Source organism: Sander lucioperca, chromosome 8 (assembly GCF_008315115.2).
Source record: "Sander lucioperca isolate FBNREF2018 chromosome 8, SLUC_FBN_1.2, whole genome shotgun sequence".
NCBI lineage: Eukaryota > Metazoa > Chordata > Actinopteri > Perciformes > Percidae > Sander > Sander lucioperca.
In genome coordinates, this window is record NC_050180.1 from 23,180,567 (window position 1) to 23,206,353 (window position 25,787).

Consider the following 25,787-nt stretch of genomic DNA (forward strand, 5'->3'; position numbering starts at 1 on the left):
TCTTAAGCACATGTGCAAACACACCGTTCAGACGGTGAAAAAAAAAACCTACAGGAGAATGTTAATCCAGACTCAAAATGTTACAGAATGAAGGTGGTCACCCAGCAGAGATTAACAAAGAATGAGTACAATCACTTGATTGCAGATGCCAGAGTCACAAAGACTCTTTGTTGGGGCCACAACAAAACCCCGTTCTTTGGTGATTCAACACGCACACAGAATTACATGGTACTAGCACTAGAGAGCACACTAGAGCGCTTGACCTTGCACTGCTGACTGAAATGCAGGACAGAGTCTTTCTTCACTCTTTGACAATATAGGATAAAAAGTATTTCGGTAACACACTTGGAACGCTGGAGCAGACGATGTGACGATGAGAGGTCTGAGCTTGCTTAAATTTTGATTCAACAAATAATCTGCAAAACACAAGAGCATTGAAGCTAGACTATTTTCAATATCATAGTGGAAAGAAAAGAAGACGGATGGAAATGGAGACAAGCACAATGTCTTCAAAGGCCCTGAGGCTCTCAGTAGAAGAAGATGCACTGGCATATCAGGTACTGGAGATCATTGGTGGGATCACTGTTGAGGCCCTCCAGACCCTGGAGGAACCTGAAGAAAGAGATGTGTTGTCAATGGAGGAGGGAGATGACTCTGTGTTCTACAGTGACGAGGACCAAGCTCATCAGGACATAAAAGCAAACACATCTTGTGGTTTAGGTCCAGGTTTAGGTACCAGTGAGTGCGAGCATCTCGTCAACAGTGTGGCAGCTGATGAGGATGATCCAGGGGAAAAATCCATTATGGATGAAGAAATTGCAGAGATGGAGAAGGAAGTGACTCAGCATATCATTCTGAATGAACAAGAAGAACGCCAAGAGCTCCAGACACCCAAAACTGATCCGAAGGATCAGTCAGATCCAGGAGCACAGTCTGATCTAACTCAAGATAAGTCAGTGAGCACCTGTGGAGAATCTCCAAACTGCACAATTGCAGACATGCAAACACAGCAAATTATATCAGCAGAAAAAGGTAAGAGGAATTTAGTATTATTGTGCAGTAAAATAGATGTTTGAGAGGAAGGTTTTTGTTTAAAGATTACAAAATAGATTTCCCCTTCCTTTTCTTTTCAGCAAATCTACCAGTTAAGAAAGAAGTGACACCAAACCATGAACCCTTTGATATAACTAATGAGAAGAGTTATACAAGGCTGAATGGGGAGGCAGACGTCCCAGAGCAGATGTCTAGTGCTGAACTTCAGATAGCAGGTGACAGACAGCTTCAGGTGGAGCCAGAGCAGGACCACAACTTCCCTGTCCCTATGGGGTTTCATCAAAACCCCAGTCCAGGCTACTCCACTCTGCCTTTGCCGAAGAAATCCTGTAGCAGCGTTGACCACCAGAAATCCTTCAACCACCTCTCCTCCTCCAAATATAGCACCGTGTCCTACCGCAAGATCCGCCGAGGCAACACCCGCCAGAAGATAGAGGAGTTTGAGTACATGGTCATGAATTTGTAAGAAGATGGTTTTAATCCCTTTTCAAGAAAAAAAAAAAACACGATCCATAACAAAACTGATTGTACATCTATGCCATGTGGTAGTTTACATATTTATTTGTTCTAAAATCTATTGTACATAGAATTTAAAATATCTGATGTAACTCTCCAAGTCACACAAGATTTCCTAATAGTTGTGCTTTGCAGAATGAAAACATATTATGTAAGGCAGGTAAAAAAGCAGCAGATTACATAACTAAGACGCTCAGGGCTTTATAATCCTACTCGCTATAATAACTAAGATGTTGTTTGGTATTAGAGCTTGAGGATCTTAACCTCTAGTATTAGGGTAAGTATTCCCAAGTGAATAACTGAACATAAATGTCCTAATGGCTAGTGGATAAAATATAATAAAGAGATGCATGCTATTAAATCTTTATCTTCCTGTTTGTTTTTTTACTTTCTTGAGAAAATGCATTCCATCAGTATGTGGGTAAAGGGTTTGATGAGAGGCCACAAAACCATGAAATCACAGCAGAGGTTTATTGCATGTTTTGAACCAACACTTCCCTCTAGTGACAAGAAGATATTCATACAAATGGACAGTTTTCACAACAAAACCTACACCTAAACAACGCAGCATTTAAAAACCACAGAAGCAGCTGTTTCACCCATGTGCCTCATCAAACATAAAAGTACATATGTGATATGTTTAATACAAATGTATACATTTTACATTACATGCAATTAAACTCATTATTATTCAGTCCCAGCAGAGAAAATTACTTTTTACATCTCATATCTAAGAGGCACTGTTTATCTTTGGCAGTGAGATGATATGTTGTGCTAGATATTAAATGTTATTCCATAGACATTTACCTGAACCCCTTTAGAAAACTCCGGTCCAAATCTATCCAAACAGAGAGAAGATGCCCTTATTCCTCTGGCACAAGTGTGTAAAACTCAAGGTCACTCCAGGCTGATATAATAAAAGGAAATTAGAAGCATTGCACATCCCCACATCCTCTGCTTTACACCACAAATGTTACTGCCACCAAAGCACTTCCCACCTCCTCTGGACAGCCGCGTGTTGAGTCTGGACCACAGACTGTACTGTAGTGTGAGGCCACTGAAGGTCTCTATAGTGCATGTTTAACACATTTCAGTCTCATCACTCAGCGTAGTAGTGTGTGAACTGCCACTTTTGGAAGGTGTTTCTGGTTTCACATGGATTGAGGTGAAGAGTGTCACCCTGAGGCCCCGCCTCCAGGCACATGTGGTGGGAAACAAACTCTGCTATGAGGTGCTCTGCCTTCACAAAGATAAAACAGGAAACATGATTAACGAGCAAAGCTTTAGCCTCTAAACACTCTTTGATTCTACTGCACTAATTTCCATCTGATAGCAAGCAAGACAAAGATAGTCGACAAAACAAACAGCACATCCAAAGTCAACCTACCAGAGCGGAGTTGGATGATTTGTGGAACCAGCGATGTTCAGGCTTGGCGTTGTCACATAACTGCAAAGCGAAGCCGTTGCCCTTGCTGTGGGGAGTGACGCAAATATCTTGCTGGCGAACGTGCCTCATCCAGGTGTAATTAAAGTGCTGACTCTGAATACCAGAGAGAGAGAGAGAGAGAGAGAGAGAGAGAGAGAGAGAGAGAGAGATAGAGATAGAGATAGAGATAGAGAGATAGATAGATAGATAGATAGAGAGAGAGAGAGAGAGAGAGAGAAAGTAGTGACAAGGATGTAATTATGCTCCATGAAAACGGATGGCTCAGTGAGCCTACTCTGAATCCAAAAAGACCATATTTAGAAGACTTGGTCTCGTCTTGGACTCCACCCTTGTTTATCGTGGCTTGGGTCCTTTCTTGGACTCTGATTGCATTTTTCCTGATCTCGGTCTATTCCTGGATATTTTTTGTTATCCCCCCCATACACCTTTGCTATTTCTTTTGCAGTCAAATAATCTGAGAAATAAAATAAAGACACCTACTTGCTTGCTGAGGTCACACATCTCAAACGACAGGGAGTCTTTCTGTAGAGTCAGGCATTTTCTTACGCCACGATTAAAGACCTACAAGGAAAAATGAGATGACAAAAACTTTACAGCAGTGAAACAACAGCACTGCAAACATTTGTTTTACTAATTTAGAGTGACAAAGGGCTTTGTTGCTGTTCTCATTTCCTTCAATAGATCCTGACAGAAAGCTTTCACAGGCTTTAACGGACAGCTAATCTTTGTTCCAAAAGAGCACAATCACAGTTTTTGTTTGGGTCAATTTTTTTTTAAGGGGGTTCTCAGCAGAGATGACAATAGCTTCATGGAGGGAAAGCTGAACAAGCTTTCATTTTAAAAAGATCTTTTAGGGAAATGGAAACAAAGTTCGTTCATCTACGTACCAGACCCTCGGCTTTGACTAAATGAGCATTCATATCTGGATACACATTATCCAGGTACCACTTGAAGCTCTTGCATTTCAGCCTTTTCCTCAGCTCAATCTGCTCGGTGAGGTTGCCGATGTCAGTGGTCTTTTTATCCAGCAAGTGGTGGTAGCCGTGGCCGTAGAAAAGGTCCTTGTACTCATCCAGCCAGACCTCGGCCACCCTCGCCAGGTTACGCTCCACTGTCTTCTGCCTGTCTTTGGGGAACTTGTAAGGATTCTGTCCTCGGAAGATGTGTCCCACTCGAGAGCAGGGGATAATCTCGATTTCCCCTCCACACATCCAGATCTGTTCAAATGGAAAATGAAAAAAATGGAAAAATGAGTCACGTGAGAGAAGTTCGGGCAAATATTTATGTATTAATTTGATGAGTGATATACCTTAAATGAAATCTCCATGTTCTCCCCACCCCACACATCCAGACCAGGATCATAGGCACCAAGCTCATAGAAGTATTTTTTGTCTATGGAGAAAAGGCCTCCAGCCATAACTGGACATCTGTAAGATCACAAATAAGTCAAACAAAATTCAGTAGATATAAGATGAATAGGAAATAAAATATGAATAGGAAAATTGACTGTTTAGGTACCTGATAGGATCTGAGATGGTCATGTTATTCTTCTTAATGTAGTCCTCTGGTAATGCGCTCCAGCCAAACACCAAAGGCCATTTGAAAATACCTCTTTGGAAGTTGTCAACCAGCATATAACTGATAAGAAAGAGCCAGAACAGAAGCTCCAATGTCAAAATGAAATGACTGTGTCTACCCTTCTGTAATAAACATGGTCACATCACATGTATGGCTTGTCAAACATGGCAGTGTTGAGTCACCTCATGTCCTTATCACTGATGACTTCAATAACTGGACAGGGCACCTTCTTGCGATCCAGATAGACTCTCTCCAGCAGCGGCTCCAGCCAGCCCACGTTACATTCAATGTGGGAATCAAGGAAGGTAAGAACCTCACCTATAATATATTAAAGGACAGCAAACATCCTGCTGAAGTTAAACAAATAACCACAGTGCATTTGAACAGTGCAGCCCTTATAATGTGTATCAAATAGTTCTTTGAAAGGCAGTTGTTTGTTTAACCTTTGTGTTGTCTTCCCGTCAACCCTGAAAAAAACGTTTTTGACGCCTTTTTTTCAGTTTGTTTTTGCTTTTTCCAATGTTTTAAATTGTAAAATTTTTCTTCTACACATTTTCAGCACTTATTTCTATGTCCCATTTTTTCTGAGATAAAACAAAAATTAAAAACGGGTCAATGTGACCCGAAGTCAACACAAGGGTTAAGTATGTTATATGCATAAAATAGTATATGGCAAATAGACAAGAGAGCAGGTGCAAGTTTGGATGGGTTCTTATGGAAAGATAATGTGCAGTGCAACTCAATGAAACTTTTCAATGCTCTTGTGTTCCAGTACTGTATTTGTTACAAGACTATTAATTAGTATATGAACATTCTTTTAATCTATTTAAAATGCATTTGCCTGTGTCAATCTTGGGTTTCAAAAAGAGAGAAGACTATACCTTAGACAAATACCCTATCACTAAACTAGAAAGCAAAAATTACACTCTTAATGTGTGCATTTTCTTTTAATACCTGAGAAAACATGTTATAACTTTACCGTAAATGGATGTTCACCTGAGAACGTTGCTCTTTTGTCATTACATTTTTTAAAGCCCACAGGATTTCTTTTTTCATTGAACAGCATCCTTCAACCTAGTTTGAGTTATATTACATTAGTTACAAGCTTGTGCAGCCAGACAACCCACATCTTGAATTACAGGAGTGTTGACATCTTGCACAACTCACACACAATATTAAAAGCTTAGCTGCAGTTTAAATAATAGGAGTAAACGACTCACCAGGAGATGTCTCACAAACACAGTATCACCCTTTAAATTTACCAAACTCCCGAAGACAAGGACACGCTAGTTTTTTCCAGTGGAACATTTACGATGACAAAGTCTGACCACGTGATTTGACACATTCATGTAAATTCTGATACTGTCTTCATCTTTGTTTTATGTGGGACACATCGTCTCATCCATGTCTCCAGTACCTTTGTACACATGTATATATTTAAATCATACATTAAAAGACATTTATGACAAACATTATTAATCACAGCAGTGGTTACCTTTGGCTACAGCAGCTCCCGCCAGCCTGGCCCTGATCAGGCCCTGACGCTCCTTCAGACGAATAATTCGCACTTTGGGAAACTGGGACATGTATTTATCTAGCGGCTCCTTCAGATAGTCTGCAGAAAATAAATATGACAAATGCAGACAAACGTGCATATAGCTTGAAAAGATGACACAGCACTTTAAAATGTAAATTCTAAATTAGAATCACTGAAATTAAACACACAAACTACCAGGAACCAAATTATGGGTGGATCTCTAATAATAGCTGAGGACTTTTTTTTTTTTTACACTGATATACTTTATATTGACATATTAACTGACATACTATAACCATGTGTGTTAAAAAGAGCTTAACTCAAACTTTATGCTTTTATGTAAAAGAAATAATTGCTATATCGTGACATGGACCCTAATTACATTCATATAAATACAAACAAGATAGAAGTGTCAGGGGTCTTAAGTCACACAACGTTTGAAAAAAAAAAAATGCATTCATGAAAATATGAAAAAGCAATTAAACCAAAGCATCAACATTTTCATGAAAAACAAATGTCAGAAGAGTGAAGTCTAACTATTAGACAAATTATAACTATTAATAATGTTTAGCTTGCCTAAAAAAGTAAAGCTATAAACAAGCCATTGTATCAAGTTGAGCACAACTCTGTACATAATGATGCTAGAAAATATCATCTCTTTTTGGCATACTGTGCACTGCAGACCAGCCTGAAGGAATAACCTACTTTTAATGATAAAAGCCTAGTGCTCAGTGTTGTCATGAACAGTTTTCTGGTGCTTTGGATGCCAATTTTTGGTCGCCCACGTGGAGACCCATCCAAGGTAACATGCTCTACCTGTGAAGCATTCAGGACACTATTACCTTTTGTGCTGAAATCATCCACCAGAATGATCTCTTTGAGGAGGTGTGGCGGAGATCTGTTGATCACACTGTGCACAGAGCGGATGAGCGTGGACCACACTTCATCCACAAAACAGAAAATCACACTGGTGGTAGGCAAGTTATCATGGACCAGATTCTGTGCACACCTGGAAAAACAAAAGCAAAAATAATTCAGCTTGGTAGTCACAGCACGTTGAGTGGCAAAATGTGCAGAAGACTCACATGCTAGGCCTTGTGTCTGGGATGGCACGGTCCACTGGGATCTGGTCACTTAGGTAGACATTAAAATGCCCTTCGTTCCATCTCCTCCTCACCTCCGCATCTTCGTTACTGCCAACAACTGCTGCCTGACCAAACTGGCCCATCGCGTTGGCATCTCTGGGAGCGTTCGTCACATCCAGAGAAAGCACTTTGTGGACACCTGGTTTTCTGACAGCAGGGGAGTTCACCTTTGAGTCCTCTCCTGCTTGGAGCTTGATTGGAGGTTTCAGGGTTTCCTTCGCTGCCTTCAGGTCACTCTTGGCGATCGTCCTAACGTGTTTCTCCTCTGTTTCATTATCTACCTCCTTTCCTTTTACATCCTTATTTGGAGGTTTAAATGTTGTTTTAACAGGTGTTACCTCCTCGTCGGCCTTAGGCTTACTCACTTTTGTTTCAGTCTTGGTCTTAGGTTCATCCTTGACTTTTTCATTTGTCTTTGAATCAATTTTGTCCAGAGCGTTTTGTACAACATCTCCATTTTTAATGGGTCCCTTTTTTGAGGTTGGTAGCGGAGCATGTTTGTTTTCCTGAACACCAGGTGGCACTTGGGTTATATTAGGCACTACTACAGGTAACAACACTTTAATAGAGTCATCTATTACTCTACTTTTCTCTGATTTCATCCCGATCAGATCTAAGTTTACTGCTTTTTTCTTTGCAGGAACATCCTGCTTTGGCGTGACATTTTGTACAGCGGCTCCTTCTTTATGTTCAGAAACAACATATTTGGGGTGGTCAGTCTTGGGAAGATTATCTCCATGGTGATTCCCCAACATTTGATCCCGTTTCTTGTCTCCCTGTCTGTACACTTGAGCTAGTTTGATACTTGAACTGAGTGGTCCTTTCCCTGCATCTGTAACAGCAAAGTCCACTCTCTGAACTGGGTGTTTAAACCCCCTTTTCACCACCTGTGTCACCCTGGACTGCTGTTTGAAAACCTCCCTTTCTCTTACTACTCGCTCCTTCAGCAGCTGACTGTTCACATCGTTTATTGATAAGCGAAGAGCAGCCATGTCAAGCAGCAGCCAAATGACAGAAGCAATGAACACAAATGCGAGTACCCTCCCACTCCCCCTTAAGTATCTCCTAATCTTAATCATTCTCGGGTTAAAAAAAAAAAAGGAAGTCCACGTGAAAATATAGAAAATGTCAAAGTAGCATACTGTGCGGGCCACTTCTGAGTTGTAGGCAAAGTTGTCTTTTCTTTGGAGAAGTTAGCTGCCTGCGTGGCATGCTAGAAACGTAACAGAGGTAACGTTAGTCGATGTTGTCAGTCAAGAATAAATACAGCAGCGTCTGACACCCATAGCCCAGCACAAAGGTACAATGTAAAATTATGTTCCCATACCGTAACATAACCGCTTCGGTCACCTTCAACCGCCGGGGGACATTATGCTCGCAAAATCTTCTTCGTCACTAAAAGAAACTTAACTAGCTAAAGTTGTGGGTTTCGTCGCAGAATCTCCACTTCACAACTTTGACTGTCAGTTTTGTATGAGGACGTAGCGACCAACTTCCACCCTGTCAGTATACTCTGATTGGACAGATAGGGAGGAAAATATCGGCCTACACGAAGTTAACAGCAAGCTAGCCAGAAATAGCTAGAACGGTACAGGAAGTTTGGCGTTTACCCTTCAAAATAAAGCATTCAACGTGCAGTCGTTGAACAAAACATCGGTTATGTTTCAGCTAAGGTTAGATATAATGGGCCATGGAATGACAAATCTAAAACATTAAACACTCCAAGTAGCCGACAACGGAAACCAGGGGATACTAAAAAGTGATGAACAAGGCTGGACATAGTTGTCCGACTAAAAAAACGTACATTTTCCAACACCATTTAGGGATGGCATAGCCGACTAACTTCATAAGCCACAAAGCACAACAAGCTGTCCCAGGCGTGTTCTAGTGTCCCCTGGAAACAGTTGTCGTTTGTCGGCCGTGTGTTCCCCTAAATGCTCTGCGTTGTCAAATTGGTGTATATCTCCTATTAATTTGCTTGTGTTTTGTCTATTTGCATTTCCTTAAGTTGCAGTGCCTCGAGCGTTCAGGGCCACCTTCAGGCTATAGCCTACATTTACTGGTTCTGGACCTTTTGACAAATCACATGTAGCCATATCCGGTTGCTAAAAGCACTTATGCTAACTTGCCCTTACATGTTTATTTAAAGATGCCTTAAAACATTGATTTAGGATGATGTAGGAAACCCTAGATCTGTTTGCCCTATAGGCCTACTTAATGTAAGTAGCCTTCTCTTATGCCTTGCTAGAAGGTCCAGTAACCATTTTCCTCAGAAAGTTTTAAGGGACCTTACCAGTCACTTAAAAATGAATGAAGTTGTGGAACAATGGCTATGTATGGTGATTGAAGAGGAGGAGATACCAATATGCATTTTTTAAGTAAAGGAAAACCCATGCTATGCACAACTGGTTAGAGAGTATAGATTTGACTGTCAGTCTATCTTCCAAATTAAATTTACTTTGGATTATGTGCTTGCACTTTCCATATTATTGGAGGAGAACAAGATTCTCATCTTCTAGTTAGGCTTTCTTTTTCTTTTTGTATTCTCTTCATTGTCCATTTTTGAGCTAGCTAACACTAACATTAGACCTAATGCTGTCAAGTAATGTTAAAGGGTGATGATGTAGTAGTAGCCTAATTGTAATTAAAGTGCAGTATTATGACTTGTGTGCGACACTGTGTGCAGTGAAAGCCGGCTAAGACCATAGTTCACTTCCAAAAAAGCAAGGAGACAACCTAGCCTTTATGCAGTGCTCCTAAATGAATGCCTAGTTTAGGGAAATATTTTGCATAAGGGACTTATTGGTAGTTTATGCGTCTTTAATCAACATGGATGAGACCCAGCTGCTGCTGGTGCTGATGGTGTGGACCGGATTTGAGCCACAGAAATGTTGCTATCCTGGCAGAATCATGGAAAGTTTAAACACCCACATTTCCATGGCAACTGAACTAAGCTGCTGAGGAGGACCATGTGATGTGGTCAAAAGCTCTAGAAAAAGCAACTGAGTGGACATCGATTTGATATTGTTTTTTTTTTTCAACTGTTTTGTCCTAGAGTAAAGTGGTAAGCTCGATTACTTTATTGCAATTATGTATTGCAACAAATTCTCTTTAATGAGAACTTTACTGTGTAGATCTTAACCGGAAGCGACTTCTTAACTCGGTAACAGCTCCACTTTTACGTTGGCAAAAAGTATAGCCACTAGCAAGCTACATTTAAAGCCGAATGTGCAGTTTGACAGTGACTGATTAGGATTGAGAATGAGATGTCTTTACTCAGTTGTTGGGTGTACTTTCTGTTAAGAAAAAGCTCTGAAGTCATAGTGTTTAATTGGCGTGTTTAATTTATGTCGATTTCAGTGTTGTAAACAAGATACATTAGATTAACAATGTAGACGACACACCTAAAAATGTTGCTAGGCTAGTATAACTTGATTTACCATTGTGTGCTGTCGACAAACATATCATATAGTCTACTCAATGCGGGCGAGTTTTTATTAAATTGAACCACATTCAAACATGTTTAACAGATTCAGAGTTGACAATTAAAATGGCTAAATTATAGCAAGTGTTATTTGTATCCATTAATCTATGCTACATTTTAGATACATTTGCCTAAAGTTAAAGTGATTAATAATTTAGTCCAGATAATATCAACTTATAAATCATAGGCAATGTTTGACTAACAACTTTATAAATGATTTATTTAAAGTGATCTGATAAAAAAAAATAATCATATAATCATGATCATAATGAGAATTAAGCCCTCTTTCCGGCTGTTTTGTTCAAAATGACTATTGTAACAGGGAAATGATTTATTTTGAGGCTAAACTAAGGATTATTTCCATTATTGTTTCATCTGCTGATCATTTTCTTAATAAATAGATTCATTGTTTAGTCTATAAAATGACAAAGAATTATGAAAAGCTCCATCACAGTTTCTCAAAAGCCTAAGGAGACATCTTAAAATGTCTTGTTTTGTCTGACTATGTCTATAAATCAGAGAAAAGCAGCAAATCCTCACATTGGAGAAGCTGGAAGTTAAAAAATGACAGAAAAAAACAGTTGCTGATTCAATTTCTGTCGATGATACATGAAACAAAACAAACGAACAAACCAAGAAAACAGAAAGTTTTGTTGTTGTTCAGTTGATGGTGAATCCGACAGTACCCAGGAAAGCACAACAACCCTACAGTACTTATGTAAATTGCAGTTTTACCAAACATCTTTGCAAAATATGCACATTACTAAGCATAGAAACACAATGCATCTCCCAATGAACATTTTTTTGAGATTTCCAATATCCTAAAACGTCAGTATTTCTCACACACACCACACACATATATACAGACACACATGCACATTTGTAAAACCTGTGTTACTGCAGCCATTAGGCAGTGATTAGTGAAGGCGACGACAGGTTTTCCTCTTCATCAGCAGGCCTCTCCTGGGAGTCCCATGGCTCCATCCAGCCTATTAATGCTCCCCAACATGAGGAGGGAGGGGAGTGGTACCTCCCATGGTGGCTGCCCTTAGCCACACTACACACGCTTTCATTAGTGTGTTAGCTAAATGATTGGCCTCAGGACAGCCCCCGAGCCCTGCATTGCATGTGTTAGCTTATATGTTCCATCCACTGGGCAATTTATTCATTTATTCATCCATTTCTGCATTCACACTCATGATGGCATCATTTGGTAAATTTGATTGTATTTTCTCTAAACTGAATGGGCACAGCGTTAGGAAAAACTCCAGCGAGCCAGAGGTAACAGAGCATATAGCAGTGAAAGTCCATCACCAGTGTATAATTACACAGGATTTCATTCATAGTGACATTACCCGAAGTCAAACAATGTACAAACATAAATGTGTCTGCCTTCTCTTACTCATAGAATACAGTGTAGATCCAAAATGATTAGTCGATTAATTGAGTCGTCTGCAATCATTTTCACAATTGATTATTTGTTCAAAGCATTTTAGTTTGAGCTTCTCAAATTTGAGGATTTGCTCGGTTTCACGGTTTTCAATTTTCTTACATTTCACAGATCAACCTACTAACTGATCAATCAAGAAAATAATCAGCAGATTAATTGATAATGAAAATAACAAATTGAAGCCCTAGTACATAGCACAGTTGATACTTTATATTTGACTTAATATCTGTACATTTGAATGTGTGATATATACTGAATGCCGTCCCTGCACCCTAAAGCAAATGGTCCTACAGAGGTTATAAGACTTTTTTTTTTTATAGGAGCAGTACCAACTGAAAACCACTAGAAAATAATCCCACGACAGTTCTTCAGTGCTCAAGATCATTAACCATACCATATTGATCTATGGGGTATTATTATTTCACTCTAGAGTCACAGATGTCTCTGTGACATCTTTTAAGCGTATCAGTCTTACTAACTTTGATTGTGGCTGTTGACCCCAGTATGATAGAGTGAGTATAATTTGGATGAGTGTAAGAAAAGAGTTAGCTCAAATGCCCACCTCTGATAGAAATACTCCTGTAATTTACATGTAAGTGCTTTCTGAATGAGCTCAGTCACAGTGTCTGTAAATGCTCACAGCTCCAGCAGTCTTGAGTTTTGAGTGGTGAGTCACCCAGACTGGAAAGTTCAGCACTTAATACAAGAAGCATGAAAAAATAATAGCCTTTTTTTTTTTTTTTATAATTGACATCTGTAACATAAGCCGTCATGACGTTTCCCATCAAAGGGATTACACAAAATGAAGTCAAATGGAAATCTTACATTGACACTGGCATGTGCAAAATGTACTTGTATGATATCTTTAGAACATGTTAATTAGACCCTGGAATTAAAATTACAACAGTTGGTCTGTAATTTACATAGAGGTCATGTTGTGCTAATACGGCACTCGTTGAAATAGACAGCCAGCAACAATATGGTTAAGTCTGACCCACTGACATTTTCAGCTCCAAATTATGCACATTGTGTGAATTAAATTAATTAGAGAATTCATTAAGAAATATGGCTTGCGGAAACGAGTATAATATTTAGTTATGTGATGTCATTTTCTTTCATTGTTAAAGATAATTTGTTTCATAACAGTTCCTGCGGAAGTTTTCCCCCTGTACTAACCATGATGTATGTAATTTGTTAGCCATTTAATTAATTATGATTAGAATTAGTGAATGTACAGCTTGTTTTGACAGATGGTTCCCATCAGGGAGACCTTTGCACAATTAACTTATAATCAATTGCATCCCATTTTTTTTCTTCTGTTTGTTACATCTACAAGTTTGTGTGGAAAATATCCGTAGAGTATGCATCATATTTAAATGATTTACTCGGAATACATCAAACGAGCAATTATCTATAATTTGCCCACTAATACCAAGCAGATAAACAACTTTGATTCATTTCATGCTTTGTGAGATACCTGCAAGCTAGTGCAGACTGCTCACAGTGATTGTTTTATCAGTGTTTAATTATTCTGTTTAGCTTCTTATGTCTACTGTTTGATGTATGCATGGCCTTCTCAAATCAAAATGGTTTCTCCCACTAAATGAGAGTACCATAACATATTTATTCATCGCTTTGCTGCAGATTTGACACTTTTCTCAGACACTGTATCATTATAGTCACACTGACTTGCACACTTACAGTTATAAATGTCTTGTTTTTGTCTGTTAACATATAATCATACACTTATTTCATCATTTCAAGGGCTTAATACAAGCATATCTGTTACCAAACTTCTAAATGGAAAATCAGGGCAGCTATTAGGGCGGCCCCCTCGTTGTACTTGTTTTAGTCCACAAGATGGAGCTTTAGTTCTGTTCATGTTATGCACTGGTGGGATGTCATTTGGCTTCATGAAGGAATCTGCAACAAGGACTCATGTTGCTTTATTCCCTTTGCAATATATCCATAAGTTGAAAAAAGCATATAAATTGCACATGACAAAACATGCACCACTGAAATATTATTTGTTTTTAATGATATTGAAAATGTGTGTACATCTATGCAATCATAAAAAGAGTGATCAATTATGTGACATAGGTGTAGGTGCATTGTTTTATATCATAGCATGCAGCCCCTGTGATTAGGTTAGGTGTTTTTTGTATTATAAACCCGTGTGTTCCTTTAGTAATGGGTTTATAGCAAATTCTAGGCTATGCATTAATTCTGTTCATTTCTTCTCCAGACTTGAAGGAAATAGATGCCAAAGAGCAAAGGAAGCCATTGCACCTTCTGCAGTGTACAGGTACAAAATTCCCTTTATGACATGACTGTATCTCTGTTTTTCTAGAATACACAAAGAGAGAAAGAATAAGACAGGGCTGTGGTTTAGTGTTCAGTGAATGCTGTTAGGAATAAATAAATACATTTAAAATAATAATAATAATAATTTAGCTGTTAATCTATCATTCACCAACAACACTGTTGAAGCATCTACAGTACAGATCAGGCCATGATTCAATTTAGTCTTCTTTTGTACACCCAAGTATTTCACCAAATAAGATAAAAGTTTAAGGATTCCACGCCTTGTATCATTTTTTTTCCAGGTGACATGAAGGTGATACTGATTTGGCTCTCACTGGACATGACTTAATGGCCAACATAAAAAATAACTACATAATTTGTCTCAATCCAGAGGGCTGACTTGGCATGGACAGCAGCAGTCCTAAATGTCACCCTATAATGAGTTCTGGCCAAAAGTACACAGTTAGGACAGTGCCCGCTGGCACCTGGGATGCCCACTGGCTAGCTTTTTACCCCACAGCAATTTGGACAACCCCAGTTTTCTTTGTGAACACCGCCGTACGCGATTTGCATCCAAACAAAAAGTTTCAGATTGTGAAGTTGCATTTAACTCAGGCAACAGTCATACCAAAAAGACTCAAAATACATTTAGTTAAATAGTGCAAGATAATGAATAATAATTTGATTTAAAAAAAAAAAAAAACAATAGAAAAGAGTGAATAGAAAGGTGCTTATAAAAGACATGTCAAAATGGAGTAGAATATATGTGAATGATCTACATTGTTACATGTTGTGGTCTTCTATGACTAAACCTTAAGTTTTATGAAGATAAAGTATTGATGTCATGGACTTTATTGCAATGATCATACATCACTTTGAACAATTCACCAATTTTCTGTCTTCTCAAAAGTGAATGCAAAAAGACTTTCAGTTTTGAGGAACTTGACTTCTTTGTTTAGCTGGTATGAGACCTATTGGCAACATGTGACGCTTATTATCTTACAAAGGCACAGGAGATGAGGGAACATTGTATCTAAATTAACTTTTTCTATTTCCTGGTGAATGAAATCAACTCCATCCTTTTATGTTACTTTTCATCTGCCTTTTGTCTTGTTGCGGAATCTTTTCTCTTTCTCTCTCATTCATCTGTTTTGCCCTTTCCTTGATCTGATAGCATTAAACATATAATTAAGTCATAAAGGAGGGGACTGATGAGTGTAGCAGATGGTAATTGCGTCCTACATTTGAATGAAATGATATGCATTGCTGCAATTTACAGCCTTTGCCTCATATTTTATTCAGCAACCTTTTATCTCTTTTCCTGCAGAATTATTCTGCAATAAATTTAGACATCTTATCAATAGCTGGAGTGATAGTGGCAGAAACATGGGGAAAAATGAGCCTCCGCTGTTTTATGCTGTTTAAAATAATTTTCCATAATAAAGGCGCTATCAGAGCTGCTCTATCACTGTAGAGGGGCAGACATTCCTATTTCTAGTAAGGCTGCCCTTGGTTTGTGGACAAGCTGTCACTCTCCTGTTAGTCTGAAGAAATGTGAAAGGACAGAAGATTGTTTTACTAAAGTTCAGCTGAGGCTTGTGAACTTCACACAGGGAAAATAAAACAAGTATAACAACTTGGAAACCTAGTTGCAAGTTACTGTACTGGTTTTCTACATTTTTATGTTGTTTTATGGTTTTAGTAAGTTGTGTGATATTACTTTCCTGATCTTATACAATCAAATTGAGGGTTAAAGAGCTTTCAGGGTCGAGCTTTGTGGGTAGAGTAACAAATGCTTTGTATGTATTGATGAAGTGGATCAGATTATTGATCGCAGAGGCAAAGTCGTTACCAGCAGGAACACTGTCACTGATCTATTTAAAAAAAAAGCAACGGCCAGTGGGGAAACTCCAACTCGACCCATCACTCACTCACTCACTCACTCACTCACTCACTCACTCACTCACTCACTCACTCACTCACCCACCCACCCACCCATTCACTCACCCACCCACCCACCCATTCACTCACCCAAAGTCCCCTGAGTAAATTGCAAATGAAAAGCACCACAAGCTACTATAACGTTGACTCAACACCTCTCAAACTGTTTCAACAAAAACTGAAATTCGCGACCTTCATGAATATAGGATTTGTTGCATTAGACTGCATTAGTTTTAGCTACCTGTACCTAATAAACTGACAGTGAACACTGAACTGTGTAGATCTAGCTCTGCTGTTCTCTTAGTCACAGTGACAACTCAGTGGAAAACATTGTGATGCCAAAAAAGCAATACAACTGAAAGATGTTTGTTGTTCTAATTATTCTGCCCAGGTACATTTTGTCCATGAAATACACATTAGATGATGCATCACTTTGTCATCCAACTGTTAGATGGACCCCTTCCTCATAGGATCATTTGTACCTACTTCCTTACTAAAAACTTAACTCCTGTGATGTGCAGAGCAGTTGAGTGGAGTAGTGCCAGAAGGAGCTTTTTGTTCCATTGACATGCTTTCCTCTCACCAGTCCCTGGTGAAGTGCTGGACTCCACTGATATTTGAGAACTGGTAGCTGGGGCGATATAGGTTTAATTCTCATGTTCCCCCCGACCTGCCAAGTACAGGCGTTGGGTGCCAGCTGGAAGGCTTTCATATGATGGTGTATGAGGAGGGGAGGGGGAGAGAATTAGCAAGGACAGAAGAGAGGAGGGCAAGTATACAGTACATACACAAGTGTCTCTAGACCTTGAAGGTGCTACAGAAGTGCTTTCTACATCTAGACACCGCAGGCACTTAGCGTTTAGTCAGGATGCAGGTCCATTACCTTTAGTACAAGTACTTATGTTTGGTCGCCTGTTTTTACAGCCCTTATAGCTTGAAAGGAATCTACCCGGGGTGACCCAACTCTATTTATTGATGCCTCCTGAGTTTCCACTTGCTGGTTATAGACTGGAAAACACAGATAATGTGTTTGATCGATCAACGTGAACAAATTTCATTTGTTGGGATCAATAACAGTTTACAGTTGACAGAGCCCAAAGAACTACATTTATTTGAGCTTTTTGATTGAAGCTGTCTTGGCAAGCCGGCAATGTGAGGTACTCCAGACCGGGCCTATGTGGCAGGCATGGACTCTTCTGTTCTATTATTGCAGCAATCTGTATTTAAAACTAATATCAGTGTGTGCTGCATGGCTCGCGGCAAAAGGCACCAAACCAATCTGATATACAGCATGTGTTTCTTTTCGGTTCCCTGTGATGTGAATTAGAATGTGAAAAATAACAATTCCCTCACATTTTTCACTGGGATCCATTTTTTCATTTGAGGGCATAATGATTAGATTTTTTTTTATTTTTCCAGCAGCATGATTTGTATTATGTTTTCACTGTGTTCAAAACATAATAGAAAAGTGATGTGGAACCAAAGGGAAAAAGAGGAAATTAACTGACGTGCAGAAGAAAGACGTTTCCATGGCTCAACCTTTTGCAGTTTTCTTCATGTTTCTGCTTTTCATGATCATGCTCTGTGGAACGCCCTGAAGACATGAGAGCCCTTGCTCTGTGTCATACAGTTTCAGGCCAGGCCGCTACCTTCTGCACACACAGACAAAACAGCATGAGATGGGAAGTCCACATGGATAAGCATTTACTATGGTAGGTGTTGCTTCAGGCAAGTGCTATTCAGGGGGAATTTACTGGTTATACACCGGTGTTACGGCAATAACCTTCTTATAGTTTCTTTATAGATGTTTTTACAAAGCTTTGTATTTCAGTGTAGTAAACAGGCTCATGTTGGCTTTAGCATGAAGGGACAGTTCATTATGGATATTTGACATATTTTACCAAACTTAAAGGATTAGTGTGGTCATCATTTTTATATTGTCAACAAATTCAATGAAAAGACCAAGACCAACAATGAATTGATCAGAGTATTTGTAAGTATTGCTTGTGTAGCCTGATGCAGCTTAATCCTCTTTGCCATAGACCTCCATTGTTTTCTATTAAAATCACATCAATGAGCCATAATATTGCACTGGGTGACATGCTACTTCATTATGATCAACATGAAGTTTATTGTGAGTTAATCCCACAAACAGCTGAAAATAGTCCCCCCAAAAATGCAGAAAAAGCATTTGTTAAAAATGAAAATATATGCATTTTACATCCTCAGTAGTAACTTAGATATAGATTATATGTTAACCTCCAATACCTGATTTTGTAGTCCCCTTGGGGGCAGCAGAAAAAAGCTGTAAAAAGAAAATCACTGACATATCACCTTTATGCTAATATGGCAGATATACAACAGATATGGAACATCATTATCATTATCATTTTGCGTGGCAGATGTCCATGAAAGTAAGTCAAATATTCACTCTCCTTTGAGCTCTGGTTTTGGTCTTCATCAATTCCTGACAGAAATATCCGGCTCTTTAGCTGCTAATACTCCACTATATTTGCTAGGTAGTTGCTCATGATGTCTGTCTGCTGTTTGGTGCTGAGCATCTCTTGTTGTTTTAGATTTTTTTTGCTGAGAACATCTGCCTGCTGCATCTGAAAACAACATGATGAGAGCGGTGAGACTGAACCAAAACAGTGAAGCTGCAGGTTGGAAAACCAAAATAATGAGCTTAAAGGACAATTCCGGCGTAAAACAAACCTAGGGGTTATTAACAGATGTGTACCCACTCTGTCGCTTTCTGGGACATGTTTTCATGCTAATCGAATGTGTTTGTAGCTTGAAAGTCGCTAGCGCGGACCACTGATTAGCTTACAACGCTAGTATTCGGGGCACAGGGAAAGTTTTTAAAGACATTCGCAAGACATTTACAAGATTATAAAGACAATCGCGTTCATGTTTACATGCTGCCATTGTCTTGAAAACCAGTCATGACTTACAGCTGGCAATGCAAACTAAAATCAAAAGCAATTTGCTCAATATATCTGAAATAATAACACTCTGCATAACTTGTCTAGTGTACTTACTCAGTGGATAACTGTCCATCTGGTCCCTCTGGTCTGGGTCGCTGTCTCCAATTTATTTTCGGGACATGGAAAAAAGTTTCAAGTACAGCCCTGTTTATCAGAGAGGGGAAATCTTCAGACTGTACAAAACAGTGTGTCTCTTGGGTGTCACGACGCAACAGGTCCCACTCCGTGTAACACAGACACTCCTGTTCGGTGGCTATAGCTTCACATTGTCCGCAGGTACACCACCAGTTTCCCGACGTACAAGGCTGTGTTGCGGCATTGACTACCGGTAGCTCTCTCTCTCTCTCGTAGCCCTTTCACGGAGATCCCGCAGCTCTTCGTTCAATAAACTGTCTGTACACTTACAATGTTCTCAATGCTTCGGTTAACATTTAGGGACCCTCATTATGCTACCGTTGAAGTTTGATGATATTTTGAGCCTTTTTAGTGGTATAAATAGCGATTTGTTTTTACTTTCCCTGTGCCCCGAATACTAGCGTTGTAAGCTAATCAGTGGTCCGCGCTAGCGTCTTTCAAGCTACCAACACATTTGATTAGCATGAAAACATGTCCCAGAGAGCGACAGAGTGGGCACACATCTGTTAATAACCCCTAGGTTCATTTTGCACCGGAATTGTCCTTTAAAGACACAATAAAACTCAGTCAAGCTGAGGGCACCTGCAGAGTCAGGTGATAATTCTTTGTGTTTTCATCAATGCGAGCGACCCCTTTTGCATTACACATGCTTTAGTCATTTGATCTATTGTAGCCACTTCAAGGATTTAGATTTGAGGTCTTTCAATGACAGCCAGCATCAAAATGAAAAATGTCCACAAAGAAAATCTTAATCTGTCACTTCTTATTTTGCAGTACATATAACTTGAATTGTTCTCACCCTTAACATTTTCCTTTACTGTATGACCCCAGTCCATTTTGTGACCCCAGTACTGTAGACTAGAACAATAATGACCAGTGTTAGTGTAGTGAAGATGGCGCCTTTTTGCAGTCCGCTCTTACTGCAGGCTCTGTGTGTGATTGCTGTGTGGCTGTATTCACAGGGAAGGGCATGGACTTGGATTGGAGGACAATGCATTAAGACTGCTGGTCCCTATGCCTTAGATTTGGCACAGGTTAGGGAGAGGCATGAGATGCATATTGTTTGTGTTCATTTGAATAAGGACAAATGTCAGATTTCCATGGCTCCGGGCAGCCTGCATGTTAGATGATCAACTCTTTTGGGCCCCTGGATGTGGGGTCATCAGTAGCGCTTCCAGGTCACTGTCACTGCATGCCGGTTTGGGGCCATAATTGACCTTTTGACAGAGCGCAGGGAGACAGTCTTTCTCTAAGGGCAGGAATAATCACTTTAGATTTACTTGTGGCTGAGCTCATGTTAGCTAATTAAAATGTTTGTTCTATTAAAAATTAAATTTGTGATTATAAAAAAATGTCTTGTACTTGCTTGATTGATATTTTAACAGTTTAAAAAAGTGGTTTAAAAATGATGAATACTTTTAAAACGACCGCTGATAAAATGATAATAAACCAACCATATACATACACAATACAAATCATTGGCAGGTAATTCATCTTTTGTTTTGCATGTGAAAATACATGAATCGTCTCACATCCGTTATGCTATGGCGAAAAACATGGCTGCAGTGCATTAGTCATTTCTGATGTTTTTCCAGTCATTTACTTTTATATGTTTAGTTCATCATCATTTTTGTTATGTGTGAACGAATGAGTCAGTACTTCTCATGGCATACTGTAAAAGTGCCATCATTCCCTGTCGTTGTGGTGTGTATGTGGCTGCAGAGAAAGGTTGAATACAGCCTGTATCCCACAAGCCCTTCATCTCCCTTAGGCTTCTTTCCGGTCCAGGATCTCCAAAGAAGCGTGCGTTTACCCTTCACTGTGCATGTTATTCCTCACAACACAGCACCCACGGCCATGTCTATGTCTTCATAGCCCTTAACATTAACTTTCATTAACACCATACTCTACTTACATAGGATATTTGCTCATCCTGATACCTTTTTCTTTTCTAATGCTATTACATTTATTTTTGCAATTTTCTTCCTTCCTCCTCCAGTAGTAATGCTCTTCTTTTTCTAATTATTCTTTATCTAAATGATGGCATTTGTGCCATTGTACTTGCTTCCCAAGCTATCACATAATGCTAAAAAAACATTTTTCTCTTCATTCATATAGTGCTTCAAAATGCTACAATGTTAGTTTCAAGCTTTATTTATCAAATCCAGTGTGTAGAATAATGCTCCCAGCATCTTTGCTGGGATCTTGAGAGTATTTACAAAAAAAAGCAGCAAGAATGCCAGGGGTCAAGGCTTTGAGACCAGGGTATTACATTATTAATTAAAATACAAGTTGCCTTGTTGCCCATGGGTATACAATGTAACACACTTGATTGAATCAGGTGGTGGCAGCCTAGCCCTTTTGTATTTTGCGCTTGAAGGGACGAGAGAAATTTGAGCTTGGCTGTATTACTCTACACACAAAAACATGTTTTGAGAAACGGTTGAGAGCTGTCATTGTAAGCTATGGCAAATTTAAAATGCAGTTAAATTCCCATGTAGGAGCCAGACTTGATTCATCAATTTTTTGCTCTTATTGTAGAGCTTAAATAGCTATTATATAAGTTTGAATGAGTGTATTACTTTGATTTATTATTATCCTACATCTGTTCCATGAAACAAATAATCCGTAAGTTAAATACTACGTAAATGTACAATTATCATATCTATATCTATATCTTTCCATTTACCTGTCTGGCTACATTTCAGTCTTAATCGAGGTACTTAACATTAATTTAGTCCTTTTTTCGGTGTGTAATAATAATATGTGAACATTTGTCCAACCTCATTTTGCCAAATTCAAAATGGATGATAAGTTGATTCCAGATACTGTAAACCTCTAGATCATTTTTGTGACTAGTTTTTATTTCATTTTCACATCTTAGAGGGATGAAGCAACATAACATAAAGGATACTTATAAGTACTTATACAGAGACACACATTCAAAAATAAATACTGTTTTACAGAGCATCCAAGTTCTGTACAATATTCAGAGACACACATTCAAAAATAAATACTGTTTTACAGAGCATCCAAGTTCTGTACAATATTTAGATGTAGACTATAGTAAACAATGTCTCAAACAGCATTTTCTACCATGTCATCTATAGTTGGTTGAGTTAGTTAGTCGTGAGATAAGCACAGATGATTACCAACACCAGACCTTTTAGTCTGTGAGATACGGCACGTGCCTGTTTTTGCTGTAAAGTGACACATACTTTTATTTTTCAAAGAATGCTACCTGATTAGTTCTTATTTGCTAACTCTATAAACCCACTAAAACAATATGAGTATGAAAATTCACTGACAAAAGCAACATTTTGCACCGTTGGATTTGACATCTGACTGAACCAAAAACCATAAAAAATTCTGTGTAAAAATAGTTTGCACTCTTATTCTATCACTGAAGCTCAGGAGAGCATGACCTGCCTTTGTGAATAGAAAATCTCCTACAAAAAAATCCATAAACTATGAAGGGCTGTCTCCAAAAAATACTCATATTAATTGATGGTTTGGTGATTTTCAGTTTACCATCACATAAGTTAAGGAAAAGAAAAACATCTTGGCAATTGAGAAGGCACTTTTGCTTGAAAAATGACTTATTCGATTATCATTATTATCATATTTTTTGTCGATTGACTAACCAATTAATCAACTGATTGTTTCACAGCAGCACATTGAAGACAGTTTCAGGCAGTTGTGGCTGACATCAGTGATCGAAATGTGCTACTGATATCTGGTATGCATGATATAATGTTCCACAACTTAGCTGTGATCTCTTCATGATTGGGAGAGTGGTGCACTGCAGAGAAACAACTGGGGTATCCATACTGACACTCTTATTTTGCTTTATTGAATAGTACATATTGGAGGGTGACAGAGGATATTTTGTAGCTCTACATGGAAGCTAAGCTCCACCTTTGGTCACTTTATTAAGCATTAATCAAGCTTTTCTCTGTTACTCTGCAGCTTCGGTAGTAAACAGTGATTTTTTTTAACTGATTGGCTTGTAATTACCAATCCCACCCTCCATCTGCAAGTCACTGTCCTTATCCATATGGCTTTAGAAAAGCATGCCAGCCAAGACAAAAGACAGCCTTATTCTGCATTACCAGACATATAATCACCTTAATACGTATCATTTGTTTCTGCCATTATCCAACAACACCTTGATTATTGAGTAGTCTGTAGTTGTGCCTAGACTATGTAATGGCAACAAATACTAGACAAAAGGTAACTATAATGAGTGTTGGTGAGAGTTTAATAGAGAGGGAGAGGAAAACCCTGTATGTGCTTGGCCATCCCTTGATTCCTACTGACCTCCAGTCTAGGTCTGTTAGATGTAGTCCAGGTCATAGCAGACAAACAAACGATGGAAATATCAAAGCCAGCCCAAGGCCTTTACATTCGGTTTTCTGCTCCAGGTAATCACAGTGTGTAGATCAGTGCAGAGCACAGCTGAGGCCTTGTCTTCTCCTTAGCCTGTCTTTTATTCCTCTGTCTTCTTTTATGGGGCTGAATTCTCTGACTCCATTTCTGCAGTCATAAGCAAATCGCAAAGTTAATGTCTTAGTACAGTGTGGCTACTAATATCCAGAATGGCAAATTCTAATGAGATTCCATTAATTGGAATAGTGTCATCCAACTGATACTGTATATTCAGCTCATATTCTTTATAAAGAATAAAGAGCTGAAAGAAAACCTGACAGTGAGTGGAGTGATGGTACTGTCTAACCATTAGAGATAGACCTGGATCCATCTGGAAACAAAATGTTTGTCAGTGAAGCAGCCCAATTGTGTGAGATCATAGCTGGCTGTTCAGCATGCAAGGTTCTGAAGTGTATCGAGAGGCACAGCTGAGTGAGTCGAAAAGTCTGTGGTCTATTGATAACTCACGCCTGTTTTAAAATCCTGGCACAACAATGCAACTAGGGCCTTCTGTGCTCCGCTGAGCAACAATACCTTCTCTCACTGGCAGCTTCAGTGTAATGATGACAAACAACAATAAAGGAGCTCTTTTTTTCATAGGCCTCTCATTCCTGCCACCTTTTGATAAGGATTTTTTTTTTTTAAGTTTATCCAGAGATAGACTCTGTGTATTTATAGAAAATAAACATATTGTTGTCTCTGCAAAGACTCACTTTGCAGAGACATACCTATCTTTATTTCTTTCTCCTCTTCGTTGCTCCTTGCCCTCATCGCCATCCGCCCACCAACACGCACGCACGCATGCACACATACGCACGCACACACGCTCACACGGTCACATTTTTGCAGTCTTCATTTCTCCAGCCTTGTTCCTCTCCCTGTCTGTCTCAGTGTGTGTATAGAGCTGGTTGGCTGGGCCAGTAGCTGGGAGGTATGGTGGAGTGTAAGCAGTGTTGATGTGGATGGCCCCTGGTCAGAGGCCAGGGCCTGGCTGTTAAAACGCAGCCTCTTTTGTGCGTCAGAGCCAGCATTGCCAGTCCTATTCCACCCCTGTCGCTAGGGGTGGGGAGGCATTTACCCACCACATGCATTCATTCCATTGGCAGTGCTTGATGCAGGGCTAAATGGCATTGTTACAACGTGCCTCTGAGAAGTGTTGACAGGTCCATATGCTAATTTTAATGAATACAAGGGAGCTGTGGTTTTATTCACCTCAACTCAGCTGCAGAATCCTATCTGCACCTAGACTAGCAAATATAATTGCAGCAAACTCAAATGAGCTCATTAGGAAATGTATTGAATTTACACATTATTTCCAGTAGTTAAGCTGAGTTATTTTCCCCAAGGACTCAATTACATACTCATTTGTGACTCAGGTAAATGGCTTTCTGTGTGTGACTTTTTCAACTGCAAAATTGTAGTCACTGAATAATTTGTAAGAAAGCTGTTGTACAAGCACATCTATTGACATTCATTTGTGTGAGGATTTCAAAATGGAAAAAAAATGCTGACAAGATAACTACTCGCTTTTGTTCTTTTATTCACTTCATTTGATTAACTCATAACATTTCATTCACTCGTGAGTTATTTGATCATGTGCTCATTTGTCTTCAGTGGGTTTCCTCATAATGTTTTTGCTCACAACAGCCTTGTTGTCTTTCTGACACATGTAATTTCATAAGTGAGTGTGTGGATGAACTTTATCTCGTCAAAAGTGCGAGTGCAAGTTCTTTTTCACAATGGAAGAAGGACAGAATGATTAATCTAAAAAAGACCTGGTGA

At 39.1% G+C, this 25,787-nt stretch overlaps 2 protein-coding genes and 2 long non-coding RNA genes across 5 annotated transcripts in view; 2 read left to right on the forward strand and 2 right to left on the reverse strand.

The window, feature by feature from the left end:
- The first annotated feature begins 208 nt into the window (after positions 1-208).
- Positions 209-1,930, forward strand: LOC116049368 (ermin-like). The gene is made up of 2 exons (XM_031298948.2): positions 209-1,032; positions 1,134-1,930. Exons 1-2 carry the CDS (start codon positions 483-485, stop codon positions 1,517-1,519), a joined length of 936 nt encoding a protein of 311 aa, XP_031154808.1. The 5' UTR covers positions 209-482; the 3' UTR covers positions 1,520-1,930.
- An 18-nt stretch (positions 1,931-1,948) lies between these two features.
- Positions 1,949-8,874, reverse strand: LOC116049362 (polypeptide N-acetylgalactosaminyltransferase 5). The gene is made up of 10 exons (XM_031298934.2): positions 7,217-8,874; positions 6,974-7,140; positions 6,090-6,209; positions 4,777-4,912; positions 4,535-4,654; positions 4,326-4,443; positions 3,904-4,233; positions 3,497-3,577; positions 2,957-3,109; positions 1,949-2,809 (listed from the first exon to the last, which is right to left on the reverse strand). Exons 1-10 carry the CDS (start codon positions 8,353-8,355, stop codon positions 2,669-2,671), a joined length of 2,505 nt encoding a protein of 834 aa, XP_031154794.1. The 5' UTR covers positions 8,356-8,874; the 3' UTR covers positions 1,949-2,668.
- A 1,381-nt stretch (positions 8,875-10,255) lies between these two features.
- LOC118495667 overlaps positions 10,256-25,787 on the forward strand; it is a 36,642-nt gene continuing 21,110 nt past the window's right edge. For both annotated transcript variants that reach the window (XR_004898164.1, XR_004898165.1), the window contains exon 1: positions 10,256-10,340. This is a non-coding gene — a long non-coding RNA (uncharacterized LOC118495667). The remainder of the gene's footprint in view (positions 10,341-25,787) is intronic.
- Positions 23,821-25,000, reverse strand: LOC118495666. Its single transcript, XR_004898163.1, has 2 exons — positions 24,734-25,000; positions 23,821-24,113 (listed from the first exon to the last, which is right to left on the reverse strand). It is a non-coding gene; the product is annotated as an uncharacterized LOC118495666 (long non-coding RNA).